This window comes from Gorilla gorilla, chromosome 4 (assembly GCF_029281585.2).
Source record: "Gorilla gorilla gorilla isolate KB3781 chromosome 4, NHGRI_mGorGor1-v2.1_pri, whole genome shotgun sequence".
NCBI classification, from domain to species: Eukaryota; Metazoa; Chordata; class Mammalia; order Primates; family Hominidae; genus Gorilla; species Gorilla gorilla.
This window is the reverse complement of record NC_073228.2, coordinates 16,940,940-16,963,580: the sequence shown is the minus strand read 5'-3', so window position 1 is coordinate 16,963,580 and position 22,641 is coordinate 16,940,940. Positions and strand designations below refer to the sequence as shown.

The 22,641-nt window shown below is 47.0% G+C and overlaps 1 protein-coding gene across 2 annotated transcripts; it reads left to right on the top strand.

Moving 5' to 3' along the window:
- Nucleotides 1–1,173: 1,173 nt before the first annotated feature.
- On the top strand, nt 1,174–11,821 carry MRPL58 (mitochondrial ribosomal protein L58). 2 transcript variants are annotated; one of them, XM_031007476.3, is made up of 6 exons: nt 1,174–1,569; nt 5,780–5,816; nt 10,258–10,317; nt 10,873–10,955; nt 11,048–11,217; nt 11,481–11,821. In XM_031007476.3, exons 1-6 carry the CDS (start codon nt 1,384–1,386, stop codon nt 11,563–11,565), a joined length of 621 nt encoding a protein of 206 aa, XP_030863336.1. In that variant the 5' UTR covers nt 1,174–1,383; the 3' UTR covers nt 11,566–11,821. The 2 variants fall into 2 exon arrangements, with proteins under 2 accessions (XP_030863336.1, XP_030863337.1); XM_031007477.3 differs by having other exon boundaries at nt 1,181–1,569; nt 11,486–11,821.
- Nucleotides 11,822–22,641: the final 10,820 nt, after the last annotated feature.

The window sequence follows — 22,641 nt, the reverse complement described above, 5'->3', positions numbered from 1 at the left end:
GGTTTTGCTCCCCTGAGCAGCTTATTCCAGTTGCCATAGAGATGCGTCTATTCCCTTTGAGGTCTTGGGACTAAGTCAAACAGGGCGGGACCCAGGAGACTCTCCTCCCAACCAGAGATAGAGCCCGAGATATGTCAATTGTCACCCCTTTCTAGTCTGAGCTTATAAAGCCAGTGCTTAGAAAGTGGTTTATTCCTTCTTAAAGATTTGCTGTAGCCATAATGCGGAGATGGTAAAAGCTTGGTGTGATGACAATCTCCTGTTTCAATCAGCCAGCATCCCCGGGGGCACATTTTTCTAGATAATTATGCTTGTTCCTAAAAATAGAACTCTTCATTAAGAAACAATCGCTAGCATTACTAATAATTATGAACATTTATTTAGCTTTGTTTCCATGTACCACATAGCCTCTCAACACAGTAACTTAACTAAGGTTTAGCTGTTTTCAAACACTGCTTGCTCTACTGTGAACCTTTTTCAGAATTGGAACTTGTCTGTAGTTCATCCCTTACCAGCGCTATGAAAGGGTTCTAGTTAGCCGGCAGTTCTCTGAATTCTCTCCCTACCTCCCGAGGGACCCCCTCTCTCCTGGCTGGAAGAAAGCATCATCTTGCTCCATAAAGCTGAAGGGCGGGGGACGATGTTCCAGGTTTTGCAAACATTTCTTTCGGTGACCTGCCTTCTCCTCCCATCTGGTATTTGTCCTGCAGAGCTGCTGGGTATAAGCCAGTACACACACGTGCTCAGCGGGGAATTTGCTCATAGGCTGCCTTGTAAAAAGAGCCTGGCGTTCCTAAAACTCAGCTCTACCAGAACCCAACTTTCAAAAATACATTCCTACAGAATTCATTTTATCAGTACTCATGGGGTGCCCACGATGTGCCATGTTCTGGGTGCTGGGGATATAGCAGTGAGCCGGTGCCCTCCTGGAGCTCACATTCCGGCTAGGAGACAGCAATTAGATAATTAGGACTGAGTGATTTTTGTAAAGGAAGAGAAAAAAGATAAATTAGAGCAGAGTAAAGGGGCTGGGAAGCGCGGGGCGGGAGATGCCCCAGGCTGGCCGGGCAGGCCTCGCTGCTGTTTGAATTGGGCAGTGGGCGGTCCAGGCGGAGGGCACGGACTCTGAAAGGAGAGAAGTGGTGTTTCTGGGGGACACAAGATCGGGGCACTCTTCCGGTAGCAGCTCGCTCTCTGGCCACCGTCTTCCCCAGCCAACCAGGCCTCCCGGAGGCGGCCGGCCAGAAAGCATCGGCGGGACCCCAGCTTGCCGCCTCCCCTCGGCGGGACCTAGAAACTGCGCGGAACCAAAGCTTGAGGGCGGCTCGAGTTTGCGGACCGCGGGGAGGAAGCGCCCGCCGGAAGCAGTCGCAAGACCTGAGCATGGCGGCCACCAGGTGCCTGCGCTGGGGCCTGAGCCGAGCCGGAGTCTGGCTGCTCCCACCGCCCGCACGGTGCCCACGCCGGGCGCTGCACAAGCAGAAAGACGGCACTGAGTTCAAGAGCATCTACAGCCTGGACAAGCTCTACCCCGAATCTCAGGGCTCGGACACCGCCTGGAGGGTCCCGGTGAGCCGGGAAGGACTGGACGGAAGGGGCGTTTTGTCAGGCTGCTGGGTGACGTTAGGAACCCCAGGCCCATTGGCCGGATGTGGAGCTACGTCGGGGGGCTACGTGATGGTCGCCGCGGGAGGGGGCTGGCTGTCCGCGCTAACCTGGCCGGGAGTGGGGTGCTCGCTGTAGCGCGAGATGTGCAGGAGCCCGGAAGGCCGGCTGGGTATGCTTCTTTCGAGGCTGCCAGCTTTTCTACGTTCGTGTCCTTGGCCCTCAAGACCAAATTCCAGTCCCAAGGGAAATATGGGCATTCTGGCCTTCCAAGGCGGACAATAAAGGCAAGAGGCTGCCAAGTTGTTTGCTACCCTTTGGGACGTTACAGTGTCCATTGTCTCTAGTAACCCCAGGACGCGCGAATAAAACAGCTTCTCTGTCGTTCCTTCAGGATGCATTTATTTAGCCCGCTGTGTGCAGGCATTGAATCAAGCCCCGGAGCAAGAGAGATAAGACCCACCCAAACCCATTGAGCTTCCACTTACAGGACTGGAAAAGAATATCCATTCATTTGTTCATTAATTCACTCACTCACTCAACAAAAGCTGTGCTAGGCTAGGGGATGGAGTAGCAAACAAAATTGAAATTCTAAAGCTTGTGGAGCTTATGTTCTAATGGAGGGAGACAAGCAGTAAGTAAATGACTAATATAGAATGTGTGAGGTAGTACTTTGCAGAAAATAAAGCCAAGAAGGAAGAAGTAGTGCCAGAGGTAGGAAGTAGGGTTGCAATTTTAAGTAGGATTGTCTAGGAACGCTGTCAATGAGGTGGCATTTGAATAACGACCTGGAAGAAGCCAGACAGCAAGTCATGAGAATAGGGGGCAGATGAGCATCCTAGGCAGAGCGAAGAGAAAGTGCAATAACCTGAAGGCAGTAGCAATCCCCAGGTGTGGCTCAGCAGGGGTCAGGAGAGAAAGCCAAAGAGAGGGATGGCTGGGGAAAGGCCTGTTACTAGGACTTAATGGCCTCCAGCCTTTCCTCTGAACGCAAGGGAGACCTATTGGAGAGCTTGAAGCAGAATGGAATTATCTTAGTTTTACAAGGATCACTCAGAGAGCCTTACAGAGAACAGATAGAGGATGCCAAGATCAGGGAGACAAGTAAGGAGATTGCAATATAGGGCAAGAGATGTTAAGCAGGGTGGAAGCAGTAGGAGTCATGAGAATTGGTCAGATCCTAGACATATTTTGGAAAGAAAGCCTGCAAGATTTGCTAATTGATTGGATGTGAGAAGTGAGAATAAAAGAGGAATTGAAGTCTGGGGCCTTTTTTTTTTTTTTTTTTTTTTTGAGACGGAGCCTCCCTCTGTCGCCCAGGCTGGAGTGCAGTGACGCAATCTCTGTTCACTGCAAGCTCCGCCTCCCGGGTTCACGCCATTCTCCTGCCTCAGTCTCCTGAGTAGCTGGGACTACAGGCGCCCACCACTACAACCGGCTAATTTTTTTTTTTTTTTTTTTTTTTAGTAGAGAGGGGGTTTCACCGTATTAGCCAAGTTGGTCTTGATCGCGGGCGCGAGCCACCGCACCAGGCCTTTTTTTTTTTTTTTTTTTTTTTTTTGAAACGGGGTCTTACTCTGTCATCCAGGCTGGAGTGCAGTGGCGTGATCTCAGCTCACTGCAACCTCCGCCTCCTGGGTTCAAGTGATTCTTGTGCCTCAGCCTCCCGAGTAGCTGGGATTACAGGCATGCACCACCATGCCCGGCTCATATTTTTGCATTTTTAGTAGAGACAGGGTTTTCACCATGTTGGCCAGGCTAGTCTCAAACTCCTGACCTCAAATGATCTGCTCGCCTCAGCCTCCCAAAGTGCTGGGATTACAGGCGTGAGCCACCATGCCCAGCCAAGTCTGGGGCCTTGAGCAGTGAAAGGATTGACTTGCTATTAACTGAGATGAGAGAGTGGCAATAGCAGTCGTTTGTTCATTCATTCAATAAAATGTTTATTGTATATCTACTGTGTCTACTACTACTTGAGTCTAGCATATACAGCCATGATAAACAAAATACAGGATCTCTCTCCTTCATGGAGCTTAATTCTAATGGAAGGAGCAGACAGTAAACAAATAGGGAAAATATCAGGTAGTGAGAAGTAGTGTAATGAATAGGCCAGGGTGCTGCAACAAAGTGCTGAGGCTAACCTCAGATTATTAGTAAGGGAAGTCCTCTGAGGCGGCTTAAGGTTTGAGTCCATTAGACATCTGAGAAGAGACGTTGAGTAGCAGTTGGGTATATGGGTGTGGAGTTGAGAAGAAAGGTTTGAGTTTGAGCCAGAAAGTTGGGTGTCAAAAACAGGCTATTTTCTGGCCAGGCGCAGTGGCTCATGCCTATAATCCCAGCACTTTGAGAGGCCAAGGGTAGATCACTTGAGGTCAGGAGTTCGAGACCAGCCTGGCCAACATGGCGAAACCCCGTCTCTACTAAAAATACAAAAATTAGTCGGGTGTGGTGTCACACGCCTGTAGTCCCAGCTACTCAGGAGGCTGAGGCAGGAGAATTGCTTGAACCCAGGAGGCAGAGGTTGCAGTGAGCCGAGATTGCACCACTGCACTCCAACCTGGGCGACAACCTTAAGACTCCGTCTCAAAACAAAAACAAAAAACAGGCTCTTTTCATCAGCATAGATGAAGTATTCTAGAGAAAGAAAGAGGAGAGAGAGAGAAGTATCTCAAGGGCATGTCAGTGTTTAAAAGTTGCAAAGAGCTAGCAAAGGAGAGTGAGAAAGAGTCCTAGGAAGGTAAGAGGAAAATTTTGGAAGGAACAGAAGGAACATGCTTCAGGAAGGAGGGTGTGGCCCATGATCTTCAGTGCTGCAGACAGGTGGAGTAGGATAAGGGTTTCACCCCCAAATAATCCTTTTTCTTTTTTCTTTTTTTCCAAGACAAAGTCTCGTTCTGTCACCCAGGCTGGAGTGCAGTGTCCCAGGCAGGAGTGCAGTGTCCTGATCTCAGCTCACTGCAACCTCCATCTCCTGGGTTCAAGCAATCCTGCCTCAGCCTCCCCCAGTAGCTAGGATTACAGGTGTGTGCCACCATGCCTAGCTAATTTTGTATTTTTAGTAGAGGGGAGGTTTCACCATGTTGGCGAGGCTGGTCTCCAACTCCTGACTTGAAGTGATCCACCCGTCTCGGCCTCCCAAAGTGCTGGGATTACAGGTGTGAGCCACTGCACCCGGCCAACTCCCAAATAATTCTACGATAAAAGAAATGAAGACAGGCTGGGTGTGGTGGCTCACGCCTGTAATCTTAGCACTTTGGGAGGCCAAGGCGGGCAGCTCTCTTGAGGTCAGGAGCTCGAAACCAGTCTGGCCAACATGGTGAAACCCCATCTCTACCAAAAATACAAAAAAAAAAAAAAAAAAATAGCTAGGCATGGTGGCATGCACCTGTAATCCCAGCTACTCAGGAGGCTGAGGCAGGAGAATCACTTGAACCCAAGACGCGGAGGTTGCAGTGAGCTGAGATCGCACTATTGTACTCCAGCCTGGGCTACAGAGCGAGACTCCATCTCAAAAAAATAGAAATGAAGGCAGTCAGGGGGAGTGCCCCTGAGGATACTGATGCTTTGAGCCTGGAGGGCCAGAAAAACCTCGGAGTGGGTGGCGTTTGCACTGGGCCTTGTGGATACAAAGATCTAAGGCTGAAGGGCGTTGCTGCTTGAGGAACAGCAAGAGAGAGAGAGACATGGAGGTGAGAAGTCCTGGAGTGAGTAGTTAGTTTGACAGAAACCCTTAGGGTGCAATTATAGTCACTGTCCAAGGTGGACTGCCTTGTGTGGGAGTCTCCTTTGGCCCCGGAAAGAACAGGGTGGCCCACCAGGCTTGTTGCTCCAGGTTGACAGAGGGTGTTGCTTTTGGAGGTTCCCTGATGCACGTGCACTGTGGCTCCCCCTCCCGCTGGAGCCAGGCCTCTGATGGTGCCTGACACTAGCTAAGGCTAGGGCAGGGAAGGCTGGAGACATCAGATGCATTTTCGTAGAGGAGTGTTTCTGAGGTGGTACCTCTGGAGTCTGAGGATGCTTTTTCTGTCATGGTGATATCATTTTGCAGGGGACCTGAAAATACTAATGTACAATGTTTGTGTTGTGGCTTTACATCATTTCTTTGTTGCCTTGAACCAGTTAGAAGTCACCCAGCAGGTAATATTTATTTGACACTGTGTACATTACATTACAGGATGGTGCAAAGCAAGCTGACAGTGACATCCCTCTAGGTAAGTAATTTTGTTTTCTTAAAAATCAGTTGGCTGTGTGGTGGCATGTGCCTGTAATCCCAGTTACTTGGGAGGCTGAGGCGGGAGAATCGCTTGAACCCAGGAGGTAGAGGTTGCAGTGGGCCGAGTTTGTGCCATTGCACTCCAGCCTGGGCAACGAGAGCAAAACTCTCTCTGGAAAAAATTAAAAATTAAAAAAAAAAAATCATGCCTGTTGGCCGGGCATGGTGTCTCATACCTGTAATCCCAACAATATGGGAGGCCAAGGTGGGTAGATCACTTGAGGCCAGGAGTTTGAGACCAGCATGGCCAACATGGTGAAACCCCATCTCTACTAAAAATACAAAAATTAGGCCAGGCGCAGTGGCTCACGCCTATAATTCCAACATTTTGGGAGGCCAAGGCAGCTGGATCATCTGAGGTCAGGAGTTCAAGACTAGCCTGGCCAACATGGCAAAGCCCCATCTCTACTAAAAATACAAAATTAGCCGGGTGTGGTGGCGAGGGCCTATAATCCCAGCTACTCGGGAGGCTGAGGCAGAAGAATTGCTTGAACCTGGAAGGCAGAGGTTGCAGTGAGCTGAGATCCTGCCATTGCACTCCAGCCTGGGCAACAGAGTAAGACTCTGTCTCAAAAATAAGTAAGTAAAAATACAAAAATTAGCCGGGTGTGGTGGTGGGCGCCTGTGATCCCAGCTACTCGGGAGGCTGAGGCACAAGAATCACTTGAGCCTGGGAAGCGGAGGTTGTGGTGAGTTGAGATTGCACCACTGCACTCCAGCCTGGGCGACACAGCGAGACTCTGTCTCAGACGAAAAAAAAAAATCAGTCATTTCTCTCATCCCTCACACATTCCTTCCAGATCTCTCCAGCCCAATTAAAGTAAAGAGACTATCTCGGGTGTGCAGAAGTAGAATCTTTGCAGCATTATTTAGAATAGCAAATAAATGATGGTGTGGCCAGTCGCATTGTACTGTGCTGTGTGCCACATGAGTGTAGAGCTCTTAACATTCTCATGACGTGGAGCACTCTTTACAATAGATGAATTGAAAGAGGAAGACACAGGAGAGTTTATAAGCTACCATTTGTTTTTTACATATCTATATCTCTGAAATATCTTTTTTTTTTTTTTTTTTGAGATGGAGTCTTGCTCTGTCGCCCAGGCTGGAGTGCAGTGGCCCGATCTCGGCTCACTGCAAGTTCCCCCTCCCAGGTTCACACCATTCTCCTGCCTCAGCCTCCCGAGTAGCTGGGACTACAGGTTCCCACCACCATGCCCGGCTAATTTTTTGTATTTTTTAGTAGAGACGGGGTTTCACCATGTTAGCCAGGATGGTCTCGATCTCCTGACCTCATGATCTGCACACCTCAGCCTCCCAAAGTGCTGGGATTACAGGTGTGAGCCACCGTGCCCAGCCTGAAATATCTATTTCTGAATATGTGTATCAATATATCTGTATCTATATTTATATCCCTATCTGTGTAGAGAGATACCTATATCTGAAAGGAACACCCTGGATACAGTGACTGCCTGGAGGAATAGAGAGATAAGAAAAACTTGGTGGCTGAGAGACAAGAGTGAGAGACATTTCCATGTAAATAAACCATTTGCATAACTGTAAAATTTTTTACCTGTCAAGCATAAGCAAGGCCTAACAGTTACAGCCTGTAAAGAAACAATGAGCCTTTTTAGATTCAGAGAGTGTATGACTTCCATAGACAGTGCGAGGAAGAGCAGCCAAAGGTGTTGGCTCCCTGTGGCCCTTGCTCAAGATGACTCTGAAACAGGCCAGATGACCACAATGCAAGGGACAGGACACCCTGTGGCTAAGGAGCCAATACCATGCTGCAGTGAAGCAGTTTTGTAGCTTGAAGCTGTGCCCGCCTGTAGTCTCAGCTACTTGAGAGGCTGAGGTGGAAGGATCCCTTGAGCCCGGGATGTTCGCTTCAGCCTGGGATGTTGAGGCTGCAGTGAGCCGTCATTGTGCCACTGGACTCCAGCCTGGGTGCCAGAGTGAGACCCTGTCTCCAAAAAAAACAAATGAAGCTGTGCCCTAAGGGGTGCATGTGTGTAGGGGAGGAGGCAGAAAGCCTCCTATCTCATCAGAACTGGAGGCGAAGAGAAGTGTCTTGTGACAGCCTCCTAGGGGGAGACAGGCAGGCAAGTGGGCAGTAGCTCGGTAGTAGCTCCTCACCAGCCTCCCACACTCTCATGGATCCCGAAGCGTTCCATTCCTATGGAGACTTTGGTCAGCTGCAGCTCAAGCTTTGGCTATGTGCAAGGTTGCCAGCAGTCACCATGGCAGAACCGTTCCCCTGCAGTGGCGCGTGTACTTGTTACCTAGTCAGAAAGTGGATTTAATTTGATTTTTCCAAAGGAGGAAATCCTCTTAAAAGCAGTCCCAAGATGAGTCACTCCTGCTCACTGGGACCAGCTCTCTGCCACCGTGGTGCCACAGTTCCTTGCCACCCAAACTTCTTGCAGTTTTTGAAATTTTCCCAGTATAATACCTTCCCTACATTCCTCAGACACAACAAGACTGCTTTTCATTAATTATAAAAAGGGAAGGATTAAACCTCATTTTACAGATTAAAAACAAAAATTAGACCCAGAAAAACAGTGAGACTTTGCCAAGATCATGGTCACTTCGTGATCGAGCCAGTGTTTGAAGCTAGAGCTCCCAGCTCCTCATATATCCAACAGATGTCTTAACACTAACTGTTAGCTAGGCCCAGGGAGCACCCATGAACACACCATGAATTAGACACAGTCCTGCCCTCTTGGAGCTTATAGTCTGTTGAGATTCCACATCCACCACATCTTGGATGAAACTAACTCTGTCCCTTAGTTTGAACTTTTGAAATAATCCTTGCTTTAAAACAAACAGAAAACAAGCAGCAAAAAGTGAGGGCAGCAGATACAGGTGGAATGTACAGGAGTAGAAGCAGATAGCCAAGTCCTGATTTTACTTTCTTTTTTTTTTTAGACAGAGTCTCGCACTGTTGCCCTGGCTGGAGTGCAATGGCATGATCTCGGCTCACTGCAACCTCTGCCTCCCTGGTTCACGCCATTCTCCTGCCTCAGCCTCCCAAGTAGCTGGGACTACAGGCGCCCGCCACCACGCCCGGCTAATTTTGGTATTTTTAGTAGAGACGGGGTTTCACCGTGTTAGCCAGGGTGGTCTCCATCTCCTGACCTCGTGATCCGCCTGCCTCGGCCTCCCAAAGTGCTGGGATTACAGGCGTGAGCCACTGTGCCCGGCCCTGATTTTACTTTCTTTGCTGTCTGTGTGACTTTGAGAAAGTTACTTGCTCTAATTTCAGTTTTGACATCTGTGAATAATCTCCAGCTTCACTGATCTGAATGTTACATTTATATATATAGTTGGCCCTCTGTATCTGTGAGTTCCACATCCATGGAATCAACCAACTGTGGATCAAATATATTTGAAAAAGAGGCTGGGCACAGTGGCTCACACCTGTAACCCCAAAACTTTGGGAGAATCACTTTAGACCAGAAGTTTGAGACCAGCCTGGGCAACATAACAAGACCCCATAACTACAAAAAATTTAAAAAAAAAAAATATTCAGCAGGGTATGGTGGTACATGCCTGTAGTCCTAGCTACTTGGGAGGCTGAGGCAGGAGGATCACTTGAGCTCAGGAGTCTGAGGCTGCAGTGAGCTATGATCGCTGCAGTGAGCTTTGATTGCATCACTGCACTCCATCCTGGGTGACAGAGTGAGACTCTGTCTGTAAGAAAAAAAAAAAAAAAAATTGAAAAAGAACAAAAAGGATGGTTGCAGCTTGTGGAGAATTTTTTTCTTCTCATTATTCCCTAAACAATACAGTATAACAACTATTTACATAGTGTTTATACTGTTTATATTGTATTAGGTGTTATAAGTGATCTAGAGATGGTTGTAAGTATGCAGGAGGATGTGTGCAGGTTATTTACAAATACACCATTTTATATCAGGGACTGTGCGTTCGCAGATTTTGGTATCCACAGGAGTCCTAGAGCCAATCCCCCACAGCTACTGAGGGATGACTATATATAAAAGTCATTGATTGGGAGGCCGAGGCAGGTGGATCACGAGGTCAGGAGTTTGAGACCAGCCTGACCAACATAGTGAAACCCCGTCTCTACTAAAAATACAAAAATTAGCCGGGTGTGGTGGCGCATGCCTGTAATCTCAGCTACTCAGGAGGCTGAGGCAGGAGAATTGCTTGAATCTGGGAGGCGGAGGTTGCAGTGAGCCGAGATTGCGCCACAGCACTCCAGCCTGGGCGACAAAGCGAGACTCTGTCTCAAAAAAAAAAAAAAGTCATTGAAGGAGAAAGATATATAATAGCGATAGCTGTGTTGATAGTTAATTAGCAGTTTGCACATTTGGCATGAGGTAATCAGTTTTGCGTGTGTACTTTCTTCTGTTTTACAGATCGCTTGACAATATCTTATTGTCGGAGTAGTGGTCCTGGGGGGCAGAATGTGAACAAAGGTACGGGGTGCCTTGTTGCTTTCTTTTGCTTTAAAATGTAGCTGGGAGATGGGCTTGAGGAGCTCTGTGTTTGTGTTCATATGAAATAAAGGGATTTTTCAGCAGAAGCTTTAATACTGCCAGCTTATAATAATCCTCTTTATTCTTTTGAATGTGGTCTGATTCTCAGACATTCAGCTGTGGGTTGCTAGGACTAGGATCGGCTTGTGAGTCTAAACAAAGAGAAATCACAGTGTGAGGTGGCAGCCAGCTCCAAGAACAGGTTTCTTTCATTCTGGTGCAACCCATTCCCTCCATTTTTTTTTTTTTTTTTTTTTTTGAACCCAGTAAAACTGTAAGAGAAGCACTGGGTGCTTAGTTACTGGAAGTCTATTTTTGCCCAAAAGTGCCTCACTGTCTTTGCAGGCTTGTTCATAGCCAACTTGGACATAGGCTACAATGTACATGGTTAGGTGTCTGGCCTCCCTTTGTTTCAGAATGGTCACTGGTCACTCAGGGGTTGATCCTTCCTGGAAGTCTCAGGCACCCATGCTCCCTTCTCCCTTTCCTCCACAGTGAATTCCAAGGCGGAAGTCAGGTTCCATTTGGCAACTGCCGAGTGGATCGCGGAGCCCGTGCGGCAGAAGATAGCCATCATGGTAACCACCATCCCTTTCTTTCCCTAGAAATCCCTCAGTGGCTTTTAAACCTTTACTCTGTAGGACTCCAGTTTTTCATTTGTTCTCTGCAGCATAAAAACAAGATCAACAGGTTAGGAGAGTTGATCCTCACCTCTGAGAGCAGCCGCTATCAGTTCCGGAATCTGGCAGATTGCCTGCAGAAAATTCGAGACATGATCACTGAGGCCAGCCAGGCACCGAAGGAGCCAACAAAAGAAGATGTTAAACTTCATAGAATCAGGTACCAGGAAATGCCCTAAGATGCTATAAGCTGATTTGTGTGGACGAGAGTCTACACAGGTAAGGAAGGGGCAGGGGAGAGTCCAAGGCCGGCCTTGGGAGAAACTCTAGGAAGAGCAGAGGATGCTGACCTGGGACCGAGGCCTGCGGGCTAGTGCCTGCTGGTGTAACTGCTCGGCTTCCCGTTGAGCTCCCAACTCCTCTCACCACTTTGAAAAGCACTGATTGGGCATCTGGGCCTAATTGCAGTCTTTTTGTTTTCAGGATAGAAAACATGAATCGGGAAAGGCTGAGACAAAAGAGAATTCATTCTGCTGTAAAGACAAGCAGGAGGGTCGACATGGACTGAAATCACCCTCTGCAGCTGGGAGGGCTCTTCTGGGCGTCCAGGCAGCTGCAGCTGAGAGGACTTTCACACCATAAGGAGATTTCTGTTTTTCTTTTTGGCTGTTAATGCTTGTCTATAACATTGGAGCCATCACAAGAATGTTCATTTGGAATGAAGGCTGCAGGCACTGGTTGCAGAAGTCTTTATAGGCAGTCACCATGTTGTCAAACCTTAATAATGCATCTAATGTATTAGCCACAATAAAATTCAAAACTCATTAGGCTTCCCTTCTCATTCAGAATGCTTCAGAAAACAATTCCTACCTTTTCTCTCAGTTAAATCAGCCGCACAGTTATCGACACAGCACTGGGGAACAGGAAAGGGTTCTGATGTCTGCTGTGAAAGAACACACAGGCCAGGCGTGGTGGCTCACGCCTGTAATCCAAACACTTTGGAAGCCAAGGCAGGAGGATCACACGAGGTCAGGATGTCAAAACCAGCCTGAGCAACATAGCAAGATCTCATCTCTACAAGAACTACAAAAATTAGCCAGGTGTGGTGATACATGTCCATAGTCCCAGCAACTTGGGAGGCTGAGGCAGGAGTATCACTTGAGCCCCCAGGAGTTCAAGGTTGCAGTGAACCATAATCGCACCACTGCACTCCAGCCTGGGCGACAGAGCCAGACTCCGTCTCAAAAACAAAACAAAAAGAAACTACACACACAACCAGGTAGGAGGGCTGAGACAGGTAAGTGGGCATTTGAGCCGAGCTATGGAAAAGGCAGACGGGAGGCGGACATGCCATTTGAAGAGAACAATGAACACAGGAGACAAAAGAGGCTGAGGTGGAGGGGGTGACAAAGAAGGCAAAGGCACTGAATGGTGGATTTGTGCAGGGTGATCCACCATTGCAGCAGGAGGTGAACCCGGAGAGAGACCGGCTTGATGTGGAGAGCCTTGAATTCAAGTTTAGGAGTTTAGGTTTTTTTATTTTTGAGATGGAGTCTCACTCTGTCACCCAGGCTGGAGTGCAATAGCGTGATCTTGGCTCACTGCAACCTCCTTCACCCAGGTTAAAGCGATTCTCCTGCCTCAGCCTCCCCAGTAGCTGGGGTTACAGGTGCACGCCACCATGCACAGCTAATTTTTGTATTTTTGTAGACATGGGGTTTCACCATGTTGGCTGGGCTGCTCTTGAACTCCTGACCTCAGGTGATCCGCCCACTTCGGCCTCCCAAAGTGCTGGTATCACAGGCGTGAGCCACTGCGCCCGGCAAAGGGGTTTAGGTTTTAAGAGACGTGGGTAACAGAAAGCTGTTGGGAGAAAAGCTGAGCATTGGGAGAAAAGCTGAGTGTTGGGAGAGAAGCTCAGGCAGGGCTTGCATGTCCGCTAGACTTGCTGGCTCCTTGCTTCTAGCACTCCCATTCTCTCAAGCAGCCATATGTTTCTCCTTCACTTGATACACTTTCTTTTCAACCCCCACATCCTCACCACCTGTTTCTTTGTTTGAGCACCAATAAATACCGTGGGCTCCCAGAGCTGGGGGGGTCTTCACAGCCTCAACACTGGCGATGGCCCCCTGGTGCTACTTTCTCTCTCAAACTGTCTTTTTCTAATTCCTTTGACTCCGCCGGACTTTGTTGCCCCCATGACCTGGTGTTGGGTCTGATCACCCCAACATTCCCGGCTGCCCAACGTGGGGTGACAAAGACCCTGGTGAAGGAACGCTAGAGCGTGTGAAAGCGGAGAACGCATCGTCAAAGGACACCCAAAGGCGTCTAAAAGAAGCTCGGCAGGAAAGCTGAGCGCTCGGAGGAACCAGGGTAACAATGGGATAAAGTGAAAGCAGACATTCTGCTTATTTAAATTTATTTATTTATTTATTTATTTATTTAGAGATGGAGTCTTGCTCTGTCGCACAGCCTGGAGTGCAGCGGCGCGATCTCGGCTCACTGCAAGCTCTGCCTCCCGGGTTCAGGCCATTCTTCTGCCTCAGCCTCCTGAGTAGCTGGGACTATAGGCGCCCACCACCGCGCCCGGCTAATTTTTTGTATTTTTTTTTAGTAGAGACGAGGTTTCACCGTGTTAGCCAGGACGGTCTCGATCTCCTGACCTCGTGATCCGCCCGCCTCGGCCTCCCAAAGTGCTGGGATTACAGGTGTGAGCCACCACGCCCGGCCTTATTTAAATTTCTTAAGGCATTTATTACGAAGAGGGGGAGCGAAAGTTAATACTCAGAATTTGTTGGCATTTATTACGAAGAGGGGGAGTGAAAGTTAGTACTCAGAATTTGTTATCACTCTTTAGTACAGTAAAGCAGTTTTGCCCATGGCTTCCGGAACAAGCGACTATGGAGTTGGATGAATGGGAGAGAATCGGCAGAGATTTAAAAAAGGCGTATAAAGAGGGAGCAGATATTCCAGTTTCTGTTTGGTCATGTGGGCGCTAATAAAGGCAGCTCTTGAGCCATTTCGAACAGATGATGAGGCAGATTGAGATGAGGAAGAGGAGGATGAGTGTAAAAAACTAGCTTCAGATTCTGAGTGTGAGGAACAGCTACCAGAGGAGATTAAAGAAAGGAAAACTAAAAAAAGTATGTTTTACTAGCCCGTCGGCGCCCCCTGCTAAATTAAGTGAATGGCCACCTCCTCTCTCCTCTTAATGGGTGAGAAGATGAATTAGCTGAAAAACTTACTACTCCTATAGTTGCAATATTAAAACCTGGAGCAATTGGTGATGCTATAGAAAATTCTATTCATAAAGCTAGAGCCGAGGGAGACCTTGAAGCATGGCAATTTCCTGTTACCATCATCCAGCAGAGAGGACAGAATACAGCTAATTGGCCACTTTTCCTTTTAAGTTACTAAAGGAATTTAAGCAAGCCATTAGTCAATACGGACCGAACTCTCCTTTTGTGCAAACTCTATTAAAAAATATGGCTCTTGATAATAGATTAATACCATGTGGCTGGGATACTTTGACAATATCTGTTCTCACCCTATCTCAGTATTTGCAGTTTAAAACCTAGTGGGCTGATGAAGCTCAAACTCAGGCAAGGGAAAAACAAGCACAGCCACCTGTGCCTGTTTCCTTTGAACAGTTAATGGCAGTTGGCCCTAACTGAGGTCGATTAGAGAAATCAAGCAGTAATGGAGGATGCTGCCATTGTTCAGCTGCGCTTTGTGTGCTTACAGGCATGGGAAAGGATAAATGTTACAGGCGAAAAATATCCTTCTGTCAGTTCTATCCGTCAAGGACCTAAAGAACCATATATTGATTTATTGCTCGGCTCCAAGAGGCTGTGTATAAAGCCATTACTGATAAAACGGCTCAGGATGTTGTAATACAGCTTCCTGCATATGAAAATGCTAATGCAGAGTGTCAAACTGCTATTAGACCCCTGAAAGGGATGGCTCATTTAGCTAAATATATTAAGGATTGCGATGGCACTGGAGGTAACTTACATAAGGCAACTCTTTTAGCTCAGGCTATGGCTGGATTAAGAGTAGGAAAGAATATACCCCATTTCTCAGGCCCTTGCTTTAATTGTGGTCAATTTGGACACCCAAGAAAGGAATGTAGAAAAGGAAATCAAAAGGCAAACATTACTACCATCAGTCAACAGAAAAGTCCCGGTATATGTCTCCAGTGTAAGAAAGACAAACACTGGGCAAGTCGGTGTCATTCTAAATTTAACAAGGATGGACAACCTCTTTCAGGAAACGGGAAGAGGGACCCGCCTCGAGCCCCTCAACAAACCAAGGTGCAGCCAGTGCCCTTACAAACGTGCAACAATTGTCCCCCACTTCAGCAGGCAGTGCTGCCATAGACCTCTACAGCACAATTCCCATCTCCTTATGAGAGGTGAAGCCAACTGTGCTTCTGGGTCGGGTGGGGACTTGGGTAACTTTTCTGTCTAGCTAAGGATTGTAAACACATCAATCAGCACTCTGTGTCTAGCTAAAGGTTTGTAAACGCACCAATCAGCACTGTGTAAAAACGGACCAATCAGCAGAATGTGGGTGGGGCCAAATAAGGGAATAAAAGCTGGCCACCCAAGCCAGCAGGGGCAATCCCCTGGGGTGCCCTTTCATGCTGTGGAAGCTTTGTTCTTTTGCTCTTCACAATAAATTTTGCTGCTGCTCCCTCTGGGTCTGCACTACCTTTATGAGCTGTAACACTCACCGTGAGGGTCTGTGGCTTCATTCCTGAAGTCAGCAAGACCACGAACCCATCAGGAGGAACAAACAACTCCGGACGTGCCACCTTTAAGAGCTGTAACACTGCGAAGTTCTGTGGCTTCACTCCTGAAGTCAAGCGAGACCACAAACCCACCGGAAGGAAGAAACTCCGGACACATCTGAACATCTGAAGGAACAAACTCCGGACACACCATCTTTAAGAGCTGTAACACTTACCATGAGGGTCTGCGGCTTCATTCTTGAAGTCAGCAAGACCAAGAACCCACCAGAAGGAACCAATTCTGGACACACTTACTTCCTGGGGAGCCACCAAAAAAGGTCCCCATGGGAGTTAGGAGACCCTTATCCTCAGGAACAGTCAGTCTATTACTTAGAAGGTCTAGTCTAAATTTAAAAGGTGTGCCAGGTGTGGTAGCTCACGACTGTAATCCCAGCACTCTGGGAGGCCAAGGCAGGCAGATCATGAGGTCAGGAGATTGAGACCATCCTGACTAATATGGTGAAACCTCATCTCTACTAACAAATACAAAAACTAATAGCCAGGTGTTGTGGTGGGCGCCTATAGTCCCAGCTACTCGGGAGGTTGAGGCAAGAGAATGGCATGAACCCGGGAGGCAGAGCTTGCAGTGAGCCAAGATCATGCCACTGCACTCCAGCCTGAGTGACAGAGTGAGACTCCATCTCAAAAAAAAAAAAAAAAAAAAAAAAAAATTTAAAAGGTGTTACTATACATACGGGAATAATTGACTCTGATTATACTGGAGAAATTCAATTTGTTATTAGTTCCTTGACTCTGTGGTCTGCCTTCTGCCTCCCCAGGAGAAAGAATTGCTCAGTTGTTGCTGTTACCTTACATAAAACTAGGCAGCAGCACAGTGAAAAGAACAGGAGGCTTTGGTAATAGTAATCCAGCAGGAAAGGCTGTATATTGGGTTAATCAAGTGTCTGATGAAAGACCTGTTTGCACAGTAACTATTCAGGGAAAAGATTTTGAAGGACTAGTAGATACTGGAGCTGATGTCTCTATTATTGCTATAAAGCAATGGCCCCTGCACTGGCCTAAACAAAAGGCATCCATTGGTATTGCTGGAGTAGGAGCTGCCTCAGAAGTTTTTCAGAGTTCTTTGATTTTACCGTCTCAAGGGCCTGATGGTCAGGAAGGGACAATTCAGCCTATCATTATACCTATTCCTGTCAATTTATGGGGTAGAGACTTATTGAAATAATGGGATGCTGAAATATCTATTCCTATGGATCAATATAGTAATAATAGTAGACAAATAATGAAAAATGTGGGATATCACCCAGGAAAAGAACTAGGAAAAAATAAAAATGGCCAATCAGAACCTTTAGAAGGACAAACAGATCGGACCGGATTGGGGTGTCATTTTTAGGAGCAGCCATTGTTGAGCCTCCAATTCCCATTCTTCTTGTGTGGCTAACTGCCAAACCAGTTTGGGTGGAGCAATGGCTGCTGAAACAGGAAAAACTGGAGGCTTTAAAAGAACTGGTGCAGGAACAATTGCAAAAGGGACATATAGAGCCTACTTTCTCCCCTTAGAATTATCCTGTATTTGTCATTAAGAAAAAATCAGGGAAATGGAGAATGTTAACAGATTTAAAAGCTGTTAATGCTGTGATTCAAGCCATGGGTGCGCTACAACCATGGCTGACCTCCCCAACAATGATCCCAAAATACTGGCCTCTCATAGTGATAGATCTAAAGGATTGCTTTTTTACGATTCCTTTAGCTGCCCAAGATTATGAAAAATTTGCTTTTACTATTCCTGCCATAAATAATAAAAAAACCAGCAGATGATCTGGTTGAATGGCTTTTTCTACCTCACCATACAACCAAAACACTCACTCTGTACTTAGATCAAATTGCTGTGCTAGTAGGGCAAGTGAGGCTGCGCACAACAAATCTAATGGGACATGATCCAAATCAGATTATAGTTCCATTAACTAAACAACAAATTCAACAAGCCTATATTAATTCCCAAGAATGGCAGGTTAATTTGGCCAGTTTTGCTGGCATTCTTGATAATCATTATCCTAAGTCTAAAATCTTCCAGTTTGTGAAATTAACGTCCTGGATATTGCCTTCTATTACTCAAAAAGCCCCTACTGAAGGAGCCATTACTGTTTTTATTGATGGATCTAATAATGGAAAAGCCTCATTTGCAAGACCTCAACAGCAAGTTTTTCAAACAGACTGCTTCTTTCTGCTCAAAGGGCTGAACTTATGGCTGTGATAATAGTGTTAAAAACTTTTAAACAGCCAGTAAACATTGTTTCTGATTCAGCCTATGTAGTGCAAGCCATGCAAAATATTGAATGTGCCTTAATTAGAAATGTGACTGATGGAACAACTTAATCTTTTATTTCATTCTTTACAGAAAGCAGTGCAATAAAGGCATTCCCCTTTCTATACCACTCATATGAGAGCACATACTAACCTCCCTGGTCCTTTAACTAAACTTAATCAAAGGGCGGATGCATTGGTGTCTGCAGCCTTTGCTGATGCACAAACATTTCATTCTTCAACCCATCTTAATGCCTCAGGCCTTAGAAGAAGATATGGTCTATCATGGAAACAAGCTAAAGAAATTGTGCAACACTGTTCTGCCTGCCAAGTCCTGCATCTGCCACATAAAAGAACAGGAGTTAACCCTAGAGGTTTATCTCCAAATTCCATCTAGCAGATGGATGTAACACGTATTCCTGCTTTTAGAAAACTGTACTTTCGGGGCCAGGCGCGGTGGCTCACGCCTGTAATCCCAGCACTTTGGGAGGCCGAGGCAGGCGGATCACGAGGTCAGGAGATCGAGACCATCCTGGCTAACATGATGAAACCCCATCTCTACTAAAAATACAAAAAATTAGCTGGGCGTGGTGGCGGGCGCCTGTAGTCCCAGCTACTCAGGAGGCTGAGGCAGGAGAATGGCATGAACCCGGGAGGTGGAGGTTGCAGTGAGCAGAGATCGTGCCACTGCACTCCAGCCTGGGCAACAGAGCAAGACTCCATCTCAAAAAAAAAAAAAAAAGAAAATTCTCCTTTGTTCATGTTTCAGTAGATACCTATTCACATTTTACTTGGGCCACATGTCAAACAGGGGAAGCTACAGCTCATGTTAAAAGACATCTTTTATCTTCCTTTTCAGTTATGGGAATCCCAGAAAAAAATCAAAACTGGTAACGGCCCAGGATACTGTAGTAAAGCCATGGCTACATTTTTTCAACAATGGAATATTACCCATACTGCAGGTATTACATATAACTCACAAGGACAAGCATTACTGGAAAGAGCTAACCATACTTTAGAAACTCAAATATAAAAGCAAAAGGGAGGGGACCAGGAATATAAGACACCGCATATGCAATTGCATTTAGCTTTATTAACATTAAATTTTTTTAATTTACAAAAAGATCAACCCGTGACTGCAGCTGAACAACACCTGACAGGACAAAAGGAAAATAAAAAGGCCGGACAATATATATGGTGGAGGGATGCACATACGAAGAGCTGGGAAAAATGAAAGATAATTTATGGGGAAGAGGATTTGCTTGTGTCTCTCCAGGTGACAATCAGGTGCCTGTGTGGGTGCCCACCAAACATCTGAAGATCTATCATGAGCCACAGCATCTAGTGGACCCACCTGTACAGTGCAAATTGAAGGTTTAAGGATTGCTTTTATTTATTTATTTTGAGACGGAGTTTCACTCTTGATGCCCAGGCTGGAGTGCAATGGCACGATCTTGGCTCACTGCAACCTCTGCCTCCCGGGTTCAAGCGATTCTACTGCCTCAGCCTCCCGAGTAGCTGGGATTACAGGCATGCGCCACCATGCCTGGCTAATTTGTGTGTGTGTGTGTATTTTTAGTAGAGATGGGGTTTCTCCATGTTGGTCAGGCTGGTCTTGAACTCCCAACCTCAGGTAATCCTCCCACCTCAGCCTCCCAAAGTGCTGGGATTACAGGCATGAGCCACTGCGCCCAGCCTATGGATTGCTTTTAAGCTTCAATTTGCTTTCTCTGTGCCTTCTGTTAGAAGGGGCCTGCTTCTCATTATCAAGGGTAAGTTTTACCCCATGGTAATTAACTAAAGAGGCAGAAGCTGAGTTACAAATGCTTCAGCAATGGCCTGCCTCCCAGCTGCAGCCACAAAAGTTTTTGCTTCTGTTTCAGTAGATTGACTAACATGGGGGTGAGGGTATGCTTGTGTTTTTGCAGGAGATGAGCAAACCGTGTAGGTGCCCTCAAGATGTGTATGACCATGGAACAGGAGACTGGAAGGAGCCATGGATCCCAATCATGGACCGGGTTCCCCCAGTACGAGCCATGCTGAGAAACTGCTGGAACACCAGGATTTTACCTATAGATGCTTAACGGACCAATGCTTTCTGACTGAACTCCTCTCTACCCTGAATACAAGAGACCCTAATAGGTAGGCAGGAATATCATCGCCCCATTCAGCATGAAGAAGTTACAGAAAACGGACCTTCATTCTTCTGCAACCCCTAGGATTAACGGTCCTCTTGTAAAAGGGAAAGGGGAGATATGTGGGAAGCATTCAAACCAGAGCAATTCCATTTTGAAAAAGGCCTAAGAAAAATGAAGCTGGATCACCAACCGGCAATTAAGAGCTGCACAGCCTGAAATTGCCTTGCTCAATTAATTTAAAAAAGAGGCCACCTTATGCTAGTAACAATGATAGCTGTGGCAGTTTTACAAAAAAGAGAAGGGGGGCATGTTAGGAGAAAAGCTGAGTGTTGGGAGAGAAGCTCAGGCAGGGCTTGCATGTCCGCTAGACTTGCTGGCTCCTTGCTTCTAGCACTCCCATTCTCTGAAGCAGCCATATGTTTCTTATTCACTTGATACACTGTTTCCTTTCAACCCCCATATCCTCACCACCTGTTTCTTTGTTTGAGCACCAGTAAATAGCGTGGGCTCCCAGCGCTGGGGGACTTCATAGCCTCCACACTCGCGATGGTCCCCTGGTCCCACTTTCTCTCTCAAACTATCTTTTTCTCATTCCTTTGACTCCACCAGACTTTGTCACCCCCATGACCTGGTGTTGGGTCTGATCACCCCAACAAAACCACTGGGTATCTTGAGGGAGAAAAGGTATTGTGTGTTAGGTGCTGCATTAGGCAGTGGATTTTAGAGGCACGAACAGTAAGTTGGAACTGGAAGGAGATTTTTGTAGTCCTCTCAGGCTAGCATTGCAGTAGTAGATTGCTCTGGCATGTATAAATTTCTTAAACTGTTCTATATGATTTTGATCTATTTTATGTGAGTACATGAGTCTAAACAAGGGGAAAATTCATTTATAAATGACTTACAAACTACAAAAATTTGCTCACTTCAGCAGCATGCATACTAAAACTGGAATGCCAGGCACGGTGGCTCATGCTTGTAATCCCAGCACTTTGGGAGGCTGAGGCAGGCAGATCACATGGTCAGGAGATCGAGACCATCCTGGCTAACACGGTGAAATCCCATCTCTACTAAAAATACAAAAATAAAATTAGCCAGGCGTGGTGGTGGGTGCCTGTAGTCCCAGCTACTTGGGAGGCTCAGGTGGGAGAATGGTGTGAACCCAGGAGGCAGAGCTTGCAGTGAGCCGAGATCGCACCACTGCACTCCAGCCAGCCTGGGTGACACAGTGAGACTCCGTCTCAAAAATAAAATAAAATAAAATTGGAATGATACAGAGAAGATTAGCATAGCTCCTTTAAAGTAAAGACGTGGTCCCTGTCCTCAAGGGACTCAGAGCCTAGGAGGGGGCTGAGGCTCATATGCAGGATGTACAAAATTTCCTAGTTCATTCAGTAATTCAGCAAATGCTAAGTGAATGCCAGGCACTCACAGCGTGGGGTGGGGAGGAGTCAGAAGTGAACAAAGCAATATTCTTCCAGAGAATTGACATTTGATCAGGTGATAATAACAGCTGAGAGGAAAAACTGATTCCTCTTACAGTAGCAGGACCTGAAGCACGATGAATGACATAAGAAAGGTCTCAGTAGATTGCTGGAGGCAGAGGAGTGACTAGTTCTAGCTGGAGGGTTGGCGAAGATGTGCTTGAGATGGGCCTGAAGGGAGGGGAGAACTGGCAGGGTAACAGCATGTCACTTGGAGGCTCCAGTGGTGGCCAACAGCAAAGGCTAGGAAAATGGCAACTCCGAGGCCTGCCTGCGTCTGGACAGGAAACTTGTGATTGAGAGAATGGGCTCTGAAGCAAACTGCTCAGGGTCAGCTCCCATCCGTCCACCTCCCCCAGCTGCTATCTAACCTCTCTGAACCTTAGTTTCCCCACCTATAAACTAGGGGGTTTTTTCTTGTTTTGTTTGTTTGTTTTTTTGAGACAGAGTCTCACTCTGCCACCCAGGCTGGAGTGCAATGGCGCAATCTCGGGTCACTGCAACCTCCGCCTCCTGGGTTCAAGCAATTCTCCTGCCTCAGCCTCCCAAGTAGCTGGGAACTCAGGCGCCCACCACACCCAGCTAATTTTTGTATTTTTAGTAGAGACGGTGTTTCACTATGTTGGCCAAGCTGGTCTCAAACTCCTGACCTCAAGTGATCAGCCTGCCTCAGCCTCACAAAGTGCTGGGATTACAGGTGTGAGCTACTGCATTCAGCCTAAACCAGAGGTTATGTTATTAGCGCCTTCCTCATAGGGTTATTGTGGGATTTCAGTGAATAAATACGTGGTTAGTGGCACTGAGCTAGTACTTGGGGAATGTCAGCCATGATTTGTAGCCCAATTTGCCTGGAACCCAGAGGGCAAGGAGCTGTGCAAGATGAGTCTGCCACATTGACTGGGCTCCTTAAGAAAGGACTTAAAAGTGACAGCTAAGACATTTAGTCTTTCCCCTACAGAGGCTGTGGC

Bases quoted from the DNA above. Each gene is read 5' to 3' on its own strand.
- MRPL58 (XM_031007477.3), top strand. From the start codon at position 1,384: ATGGCGGCCACCAGGTGCCTGCGCTGGGGCCTGAGCCGAGCCGGAGTC. The intron at 10,318-10,872 runs GTACGGGGTGCC...TTTCCTCCACAG, and splicing joins GGGGCAGAATGTGAACAAAG to TGAATTCCAAGGCGGAAGTC. The intron at 11,218-11,485 runs GTACCAGGAAAT...TTTTCAGGATAG, and splicing joins GTTAAACTTCATAGAATCAG to AAAACATGAATCGGGAAAGG.